The 10000-nt window shown below is 48.0% G+C and overlaps 1 protein-coding gene across 19 annotated transcripts in view; it reads left to right on the forward strand.

The window, feature by feature from the left end:
* baz2ba (bromodomain adjacent to zinc finger domain, 2Ba) overlaps positions 1-10000 on the forward strand; it is an 86384-nt gene that overhangs the window by 75243 nt on the left and 1141 nt on the right. For 12 of the 19 annotated variants that reach the window (XM_060868937.1, XM_060868939.1, XM_060868938.1 and 9 more), the window contains 16 exons: positions 1-128; positions 1148-1371; positions 2035-2109; positions 2433-2658; positions 2761-2823; positions 2922-3066; positions 3594-4360; positions 4470-4734; positions 4901-5056; positions 5200-5360; positions 5452-5753; positions 6659-6794; positions 6952-7098; positions 8373-8668; positions 8815-8958; positions 9255-10000. The exon at positions 1-128 is cut by the window's left edge and continues 124 nt beyond it; the exon at positions 9255-10000 is cut by the window's right edge and continues 1141 nt beyond it. In XM_060868937.1, coding sequence (XP_060724920.1) covers positions 1-128; positions 1148-1371; positions 2035-2109; positions 2433-2658; positions 2761-2823; positions 2922-3066; positions 3594-4360; positions 4470-4734; positions 4901-5056; positions 5200-5360; positions 5452-5753; positions 6659-6794; positions 6952-7098; positions 8373-8668; positions 8815-8958; positions 9255-9411 — 3392 coding nt within the window. In that variant the 3' untranslated portion in view covers positions 9412-10000. The remainder of the gene's footprint in view (positions 129-1147; positions 1372-2034; positions 2110-2432; positions 2659-2760; positions 2824-2921; positions 3067-3593; positions 4361-4469; positions 4735-4900; positions 5057-5199; positions 5361-5451; positions 5754-6658; positions 6795-6951; positions 7099-8372; positions 8669-8814; positions 8959-9254) is intronic. The other 7 variants (XM_060868933.1, XM_060868941.1, XM_060868940.1 and 4 more) reach the window with 3 other exon arrangements.

Below are 10000 nucleotides of genomic sequence, written 5' to 3' on the forward strand. Positions count from 1 at the left end.
TTCCTACACTGGGTGTGCTGCAGGAGGGTCTTCTCAACCTGGGCAACAGCATGGGGCAGGTGCAGGACCTGCTGGTGCGCCTGCTCTCCTCGGCTGTGTGTGACCCGGGACTGCCCCCAGGGCACAGGGTGAGATATATACACACACATAAACACACACACAGAGTGAAATATACACACATACACACAGGGTGAGATAAACACACACAGACACTGGGTGAAAGATACACACACACACACACAGAGTGAAATATACACACATACACACAGGGTGAGATATGCACACACAGACAGTGGGTGAAAGATACACACACACACACACAGAGTGAAATATACACACATACACACAGGGTGAGATATGCACACACAGACAGTGGGTGAAAGATACCCACACACACACACACACAGGGTGAAAGATACACACACACATATACACACACACACAAACACACACAGGGTGAGATATAAACGAACACAGACACTGGGTGAAAGATACACACACATACACACAGGGTGAAAGATACCCACACACACATACACACAGGGTGAGATGTACACACAGACACTGGGTGAAAGATACAAACACACACAGACACTGGGTGAAAGATACACACACATACACACAGGGTGAAAGATACCCACACACATACACACAGGGTGAAAGATACCCACACACACATACACAGGGTGAAAGATACACACACACGCACACACAAACACACACACAGGGTGAGATATACACACAAACAGGGTGAAAGATACACACACATACATACATGTGCGGGCTGAGATATACACACGCATACACACACACAGGGTCAAAGATACACACACTTCTTGCTCTTGTGTTGCACAAAAACGCAACTTGAGTCATTAATATAATTTTTTTCTCTGTTGTGATTGAAACAGTATGAAGACATTTAAAAAAAAGAACATTCCTGAAATGTCGAGAAAGCTACAGTCAGACACTCAGAGTTGTTAAACACAACTCTGTTTCTCTTTCTGCCATTGGAGTGTTAGTTTATGTGTTCAGTTGTGGACACATGGTGTTGTACTGCCCCCCCACTGATGATGCTGGTATTGCAGCGTGTGGCTGAGCAGATCTCATGTCTGTACCATCCTGTGCTAAGAGATCTTATCCTCCACAGGCCAAGTCCATCCTGGGTGATCACCTGACCAACGTGGGTCTGAACCGGGACAACGTGTCGGAGGTTCTGCAGCAGTTCATGGAGGCTCACTGCGCTCAGACGGAGATGGCCGACATGACCCTGAGCCTGAAGACCAAGGCCTTCCAAGCTCACACGCCATCGCAGAAAGCCTCGGTGCTCGCCTTCCTGGTCAATGAGCTGGCCTGCAGCAAGAGTGTGGTCAGGTACAGATACACACTGGGAACCACCTGCTTGGTTTGGCAGCACTTTAAATATTCATCCAGAAATCAGAGCGTGTACAGAGTTAGGAGTTAGGTTTGGGTCTGGGGTTATTATTCATTATTAATGTCTTATGCTACAGACAGTGACAGCGTGGTCTATTCATGTGGTAGTGTTTGTACTGAAATCACACAGGTGTCTAATTATGTAACTGTGATCTCCCTCTCTCTTTCTCTCTCTCTCTCCCCCTCACTATCTCTCTCTCTCCCTCTCTTTCTCCCTCTCTTTCTCTCCCCCCTCTCTCTCTCCCTCTCTCTCTCCCTCTCTCTCTCTCCCTCTGTCTCTCCCCCCTCTCTCTCTGTCTCCCCCCCTCTCTGTCTCTCTCCCTCTCTCTCTCTATCTCTATGTCTCTCTTTCTGTCTCCCCCCCTCTCTCTGTCTCTCTCTCCCTCTCTCCCTCTCCCCCCTCTCTTTGTCTCTCTCTCTCTCTCTCTCTCTCTATGTTTCTCTTTCTGTCTCCCCCCCCTCTCTCTGTCTCCCCCCCCTCTCTGTCTCTCTCTGTCTCGCCCTCTCTGTCTCTCCCCCTCTCTCTCTCTGTGTCTCTCCCCCCCTCTCCTTCTCTCTGTCTCTCTCTCTCTCCCTCTCTCTCTCTCTCTTTTCCACACCCAGTGAGATTGACAAGAGTCTGGACCAAATGAACGTGCTGAGGAAAGACGAGTGTATTGTGGAGGGAAAGCTGAAAAAGTGAGTATTTTATTTCTGTTTGCTTCGTGGCCTTTTCCTGTTCGACTCATTCTCTCGCTCCTGTCTACAAATATATACGTTAATATAACAGGCAAAAACTTCAGCGTTCACGTTATTCAGAAAGCTTCTGTTCAGGAGAATATGACAGTAACTGGTATTAATTCTGTTATTAATCTGGTTAAAGTAAAAATCTAGGAATTATGCAAATCTGTCTAATATTAATATTAAGATTTGCATCCAATCAGGATAAATTGCACTTTGTAACGTTTTCACACCAAAGTGTATTAATTGTCTCATTATTTATTTGTTAATCATTTGAACAGGATGAAGAACATTCACGCGAAGCGCACGGGGAAGCGAGAAGTCGTCGGGGGAGACGAGCCTCAGTCGACGGGGACGCCGAGCGCCGGACACAAGCGAAAGAGAAAGGCGGCCGACAGCGACGACGACGACGACGAAGACGACGACAGCGACGAGGCCGCAGACGAAGAGGACGAGGACGACGAAGAAGAGGTGAAGAAGGCGAAGAAGGTAGAGACGTGCGACGAGGTAAGAGTCGACATCCAGCAGGAACTGAACAGTTCAACGCAAAATGTTTCCAGTCCGTCGGTCCTGGGATCGTTTTTAGATATTTTTCCGTGTGTGACTCAGGATGAAGGAGATCAAGCCACGAGCGTAGAAGAGCTGGAGAAACAGATTGACAAATTAACAAAGGTAAACAAAAGCACATGCACTCTGTATTAGATAAACAAACAAACAAACACACACACACACTCTCTCTCTCTCTCAATTGTGCTATTGTGCGAGCGCAGCAGCAGAATCTGATCAGACGGAAGCTGTTCGAATCGTCTCACGCTTTGCGCTCCATGAGTTACGGACAGGATCGCTACCGCCGTCGCTATTGGGTTCTCCCACAGTGCGGAGGAGTCTTCATCGAGGGAGTGGAGAGTGGAGAAGGTACACACACACACACACACACACAATTTATAATACAGTACACTATACATATTAAATGGCCTTTACAGATTTTGCAGAACTCTTAACTTTACATTACTGCAGACTGTGTGAGGGTTTTAATGCCTTAAATGCCGCTTTAGGTAAACGACTCGACTCGAGTTTCAGTCGTTAGACACCTTAACGAAGGAAAGTTGCATTAACTACATAACAAAGCATGTTATTGTGTCATTGAGAGTGCTAATAAAGACCTCAGCACAGAAGAATTAACATTCAGGTACTCTGTGCCCCATATAATCAGTGGTGTGTCTTTTTGTGTGTGTGTGTATGTGTGTGTGTGTGTGTGTGTGTGTATGTGTGTATATATATGATAACTGTAACTGATATTTTTTCACTTTTTAAATGAACATGTTGTTCGTCGTTATTCTGGACAGAGTAGAAATGATCGACCCTGATAAACTATAGACACGTAACTATAGTAAGTGCAGTAACGAAGGTCAGCTGAAGTGAAGACACGCGTCTCCTCACAGGTCCCGAGGAGCTCGAGAAGGAGCGAGAGCGGCTTCGCAACTTCGAGCCGGTGAGGATCAAGGAGGAGCCGCAGGAAGAGGAGGAGGAGGAGGAAGAGGAGGCACAGGCCGAGGAGGCGCAGGAGCAGCTAGAAGTGCAGACGGAGGCTCAGGTGAAGCAGGAGGAAGAGCAGCGTGCAGCAAAGGAGGTGAAACAGGAAGAGGAGAAGCCCTGCTCGTCGCCAAACAAGCTCCAGGAGAAGGACGAGCAACCGTTAGACTCCTGTCCTCTTATGGAGCCTCCAAACCCACCCGGTGACCTCACGTCCCTTTGCTGTACCCCTGACAGCAGCATGGTGATCGTCACCGCGGCAACCACATCAGCATCATCTCCAACTCATTCTACCTCCAAGCCTACTGTACTGTGCAGCACTCCTGTGGACTCCGTACCTCTCGTGGCTCAGTTTGGTGCGACTGTTCCACAATTTAGTGTTCCTCTGTCTCTGCAGCATCATCACCTCCTGGCTAACGATCAGCTCCTGCGCGTTTTAACAGAGCGCAGCGGCCATTGGTTCAGCCTCCTGCCTCGTTCCCCCTGCGACGACTCTTCCCTCGTCCAGTCCACCACACCGCTGCGCTCCTCAGCTCAGACTAACAACACCCAGCCCAGGAGCCCTCCTGCTCCATCCGGCTCCCCTCACCAGCACCTCCAACCTCCTTCTGCCTCCAGCAGCCCTCTGGACGCTGCTCACGACGGCCTGGGAAACCTCACCGTCTCGCCTCTGCAGGTAAAGCCGTTTGTGGTATGAAAATTTGTTCTGTATATAATTCAGAGTGCTGATTCAGGGCAGGTTTGTGTAATGGTTTCTCTCCGTAAACGTCTCCCTGTGCCTGTAGGTAAAACCCGGTGGTGCCCTGCTGCCTTTGCCCATGTGTGGATGGTCAGGTGGTATGATCAGTCCAAACCTGCCAATGTGCAGCAGCCCTATGCCCGTTTGCCCGCTCACTGAGGGCAATGCCAGTCCTCTGCTGGCCCCCAGCGTCTCCACCAGCAAAAGCGGCTCTCCTGCGCCCCCTGGGGAAAAACTGCCCTCTGCACCATCACCTGCTATAGATCTGCCACGAAACCATGACCAGCCACAGCCACAGCCCATTCCAGAAAGTGAGACACACACACACACACACACACACACAATCTATGTGTCTATAAAACCTAATAATCTATTAGGAAAAGAATCCATAAAATACTGACTGCCGATGCAAATTGTCAACAGTCCAGGTACACACACGCTCCTCATTATGGTGTTGTTTGTGTGTGTGTGTTGCAGACATGCTGATGGGCTGGTGGAAGATGATGGACATGGAGGAACTGCAGGCCGTGATGAAGACTCTTCACAGCAGAGGCATCAGAGAGCGAGCGCTGCACAAACAGGTCCAGAAATCCATGGAGCTCATCTCACAGACCTTCAACAAGAACAAGGAGGGTGAGTCACTGATAACACACTCATTACTGAACGATACCGTGGAACGTCTGCAGAAAAACGTCCTGATATCATAGAGCCGAGGTGGACGGAACCCTCTCTGACCATCTCCTGCTCCGTGTGTGTGTTTGTGTGCTTGTGTTCAGTAGCTGTAATGGAGGTGTCGGAGCTGGACGAGGGCCAGGTTTCCGTGGAGACGCTACAGGACTGGTGCGTGGAGGAGCAGGCGATGGAGACGGACATCGCCTTACTACAGCAGGTAGAGGAGCTCGAACGCAGGGTCTCTTCTGCCAGCCTGCAGGTCAAGGTAAAAAAAAAAAAACTGCGCTAGTTACTTAGTAAACTGGCATTTTGGGGATTTCAGTATTTACATCTGGATTTTTGTTGCCCTACAACAGGGCTGGATGCACCCAGAGCCCCAGTCGGAGAGAGAGGACCTTCTGTATTACGAGCACAAGCCCCTGCCCAAGGTCTGCCCTGGGGCGGAGTCACAGGAGGAGCGGAGCTCGGAGAAAGGCCTGAGACGGCAGCCCAGCAACCCGCTGGACATCGCCGTGATGCGCCTGGCCGAGCTGGAGCGCCACATCGAGAGAAGGTACCTGCGGAGCCCCTTAGGGACAACCATCCAGATCAGGCTGGATAATGTGGGGACGGTCACTGTGCCCGCCCCCGCGCCATCCACTAGCGCTGGAGGGGAAGGGTAGGTCATTCACGCAGCCAGCCTTCATCTCTCTTATCTCTTCCTCTTGCTCCTCCTTCTCTTCCTCCTCCTCCTCCTCCTCCTCCTCCTCCCCTCTCTTCTGGCTGGGGCGGCTGTGCTTGTGGCGTGTGTGTGTTCACCCGGGGCCCGGTTTTTCCAAAGGGGTTCCATGGTTTTTGGTTCACACCTGCATTTGAGTTCCTTTCTGTTCTTGGCTGCATGTGTTTGATTCATTTATTTTTTTTGCCCATTTGTGGACAGGATTTGTCTTTGCTGTTGTTTCATGAGAGCATGGCACATTTTAACTACGGGGCTTTGTTTTCACTCTGAGATTTCTCTGGATATTTTCATCATGCAGTCGGTCATTCCACAGGACGTGTGTGTGTGTGCAGTATTATAACGACCCCCGTTTAGTCTCCTGTCTGTGGACGACTGCGATCACGTCCTGTCTTTAAGGCCTGCGTTACACTTGACACGTGACTCGGTATCGGCTTGCGGAATATTCAGGATACGTTTCTGCTGAACATTTGGCGCGATTATAAACGGACCGATTTGTTCCGTACTGACTGACGACGAATGAATATTTTTAAGGATTTATTTCACTTTGATCGTTTAAGAAGAACAGAAGTGTGATAACGCACACGACGGCTCATTAATATTCACGATATTCACGTTAGAATCGAAGTTAAAAGAAGAGAACAATGTTCTGTTCTGTACAACTCTGACTAATATCGTGGTGCTTCACGACAAAGTATAACTGATTCGTCTGTCTCGTGCCTGCATACGTGCAGTCGACCTCAAGTATAGCGCTGGCCTTAAGTGTGTGTGTGTGTGTGCGTGTGTGCGTGTGTGCGCGTGCATCTGTGGGTGTTTGTAACTCGTCTCTTTGTTGTTGTGTCTCTCAGGGGTGAGGAGGAGATCGCTCCAGGGATGAAGTTGTGGAGGAAGGCACTGAGCGAGGTGAGGAACTCGTCACAGCTGGCCATGTGCCTGCAACAGCTGCAGAAGTCCATCGCCTGGGAGAGATCCATCATGAAAGTGGTGAGTGTGTGTGTGTGTGTGTGTGTGTGTGTGTGTGTGTGTGTGTGTGAACTCTCAGACTCTGATTGGATGCAACCCTGTGCACAATGATGAAACCATACAGTATTTTAAGCATGTACTAATGTGTGTGTGTGTGTGTGTGTGTGTGTGTGTGTAGTACTGCCAGATCTGCCGTAAGGGGGATAATGAGGACTTACTGCTGCTGTGCGATGGCTGTGATAAAGGATGTCACACCTACTGCCACAAGCCCAAGATCAACGCCATCCCTGAGGGAGACTGGTACTGCCCTGCTTGCATCTCCAAGGTAACCGCCTCTACCTCACACACACACACACACACACTCTCTCTCTCTCTCTGCTCTCAGAGCATTAAGGGATGGACAAGAATTTTTCTTCCCTTCATATAAAGTAACAGAATGTGACCTGAGAAAATGACACGCGTGTCAAAACCCTTACAGATGTGAATCCGATTCGTCCGTCAGAAGTGACTACGACGTCGATTACGATTGTTCATAACGTATCATAACGAGTTATGAGTGTATCACAGAGCGTAATTTACTCACACACACAATCTTTTACACACCACGATGTTTGTGTGGTGATTCATTGTAATCTGAGCATCAATTCCCAAACAGTCCACCACTCGCTCGCTACACCTCATAAAGTGTGTGTGTGTGTGTGTGTTCTTTCTGTACCAGTGCTACAGTACACCTAAACAAAAAGGGCAAGTTCCTCGAACCTCCCGGGGTTTGTCGTCTCTCTCCTGTAACCGCATCGCTTTCAGATGATTTTAACTGCAGTTACTGAATAATTTATAGCAGCTCCTGAATCTTGTGCTTTAACTAAATAATAAGCTGGAACTTTATGAAAGGAAGTCAGCAGGTTATACAAGTGGAACTGGGAAGTTAATTTCCTTCACTGTCTGTCTCGCTGATTTTAGAATTGGATAATAATCTGCTGGTGTGTGTGTGAGAGAAAGAGAAAGAGAGAGAGCGAGAGAGAAAGAGAGAGAGAGCAAGAGAGAAAGAGAGATAAAGAGAGAGAGAGAAACAGAGAAAGAGAGAGCGAGAGATAGAGAAAGAGAGCGAGAGAGAAAGAGAGAGAAAGAAAGAGAGAGAGAAACAGAGAAAGAAAGAGAAAGAGAAACAGAGAAAGAGGGAGAGAGAGAGCGAGAGATAAAGAGAGAGAGAGTGTGAGAGAGAAAGAGAGAGAGAGAAAGAGAGAGAGTGAGAGAGAAAGAGGGAGAGAGAGAGAAAGAGAGTGAGAAACAGAGAGAGAGAAAGAGAGAGAGAGAGAGACAGACAGAGAGCGCGAGAGAGACCGAGGGAGAGAGAGAGAGAGTGAGAGAGAGAGAGAAAGAGAGAGAGAGAGAGAGAAAGAGAGAGAGAGAGAGAGAAAGAGAGAGAGAGAAAGAGAGAGAGAGAGAGAGAAAGAGAGAGAGAGAGAGAGAGATAGAGACACCTTGGCACTTGTAAAAGTTTCTAAAACGCAGACTAAGCAGGTATGAAGTGAAGTGCAGTAATAAGTGTTTATGACTTGAGGGACTCGTGTGAGATTGAACACAATGTGAATCCCTCAGGCGAGCAACCAGACCCCTAAGAACAAGAAACCTCAGAGTCGCGTGCAGTCCGGTGGAGGGGGCAAGAAATCGTCAGAGACGGCCAAGAAGAACAAGAAGCAGCAGGAGGCGTGCGAGGAAGACGAGGCGGGTGGAGGCAGCAGCACCAGCACCAGCAGCCCAAAGAAAACATCCGTGGCTTCCAGCCAAGCGAAAAAAAGCTCACCCGCTCCTCCATCTGCCAAACTGGAGAGTCCGTCCTGCGTGAAGCGAGCCAAAACGGCCAGAGACAACAACCGTGACCTGGGGCTCTGCAGGTATCACACATGCTTTCACTGTGTATGGGGGAAATAAATAAATAAATAAATAAATAAGTTTATTGCTTGACTGCTCAGAACTCAGCCCCAAACCTTTCTTCATTAGCTGGATGTGTTTCTGACGTCTGTTCCTCTCTTGTCTGTAGGATTCTCTTGGCTGAACTGGAGCGGCATCAGGACGCCTGGCCCTTCCTCACACCAGTCAACCTCAAATCGGTCCCCGGGTACCGGAAAGTCATCAAAAAGCCCATGGACTTCTCCACCATTCGCGAGAAGCTTGTCAGCAGCCAGTGAGTCTCCATTACATCCTCCGTCCTGGTGACGCCATGCGTTAGTGATTCGATTCTTTTGAAACGAATCAGTGTGTCAGTATCTTGATTTATTCGAATCACTAGTCGGAGCGTGACGATGCAAAAAAACACAGAATCATTATGAATTTAATTTATTCGGCTGACAAATATTGAATGAATCAATTTGAGTGAACGAATCACTAAACGATTCGTCCACGCATAACAATTCATTTGCCCTCGGTCGGCGTCGACGTGGATTTCTGACTCGGTCAAACTTTTTTTTTTTTTTTTTTTAGGTACCAGAACCTCGAGACGTTCATCATCGACGTCAACCTGGTGTTTGACAACTGCGAGAAGTTCAACGAGGACAACTCGGACATCGGCCGCGCCGGACACAACATGAGGAAGTTCTTTGAGAAGAGGTGGACCGAGCTGTTGAAGCAGACTAACTGATTCACTCGAAGCGATCGCGCGAGCCGCCGCTTTTTACGAATCTCTCGACGTGTGACTCGGACCAGAACCGGCCAGAAATTTCCTTCCAGCAAAGCAAAGCAAAGCAAAGCGCCGTTCTCAAACCTGATCATGTCCCACATAGATAGACACACACACACACACACACACACACACACACACACAGAAAGACACAACACCCCAAAGAGACACAGGACAGAAGGGTGTCTTTGTGCAATATCATTTCCTTGTAGAAAAGAGTAATCGCACTGAAAACTTCAAACGTCAGAGCTGTATCTAGGAGAAGACAAACACTTTCCACTACCTGTAAATATCATCGTTTTCTTTCTTACCGTTGTTTTTTTTTTTTTTTTCCTTTATCGTTAATATTATAGTGAATGTATTTAATTTTTTTTAAATGATTATTTATGACAAAAAAAAAAAGGTCCATTCTTCATTTTCTATGAAAAGGAAGAAAGCTCAAACTGCTTTAAAAAAAAAAATCAAATTGAATGTTTATTTGTATGTGTGGGTTTTTTCGTTTGTTGTTTTTGTTGTTTTTTTGTTTTTTGTTTTCCTCTCCAAATATAAA

The sequence above is a fragment of the Tachysurus vachellii genome, chromosome 4, assembly GCF_030014155.1.
Source record: "Tachysurus vachellii isolate PV-2020 chromosome 4, HZAU_Pvac_v1, whole genome shotgun sequence".
NCBI classification, from domain to species: Eukaryota; Metazoa; Chordata; class Actinopteri; order Siluriformes; family Bagridae; genus Tachysurus; species Tachysurus vachellii.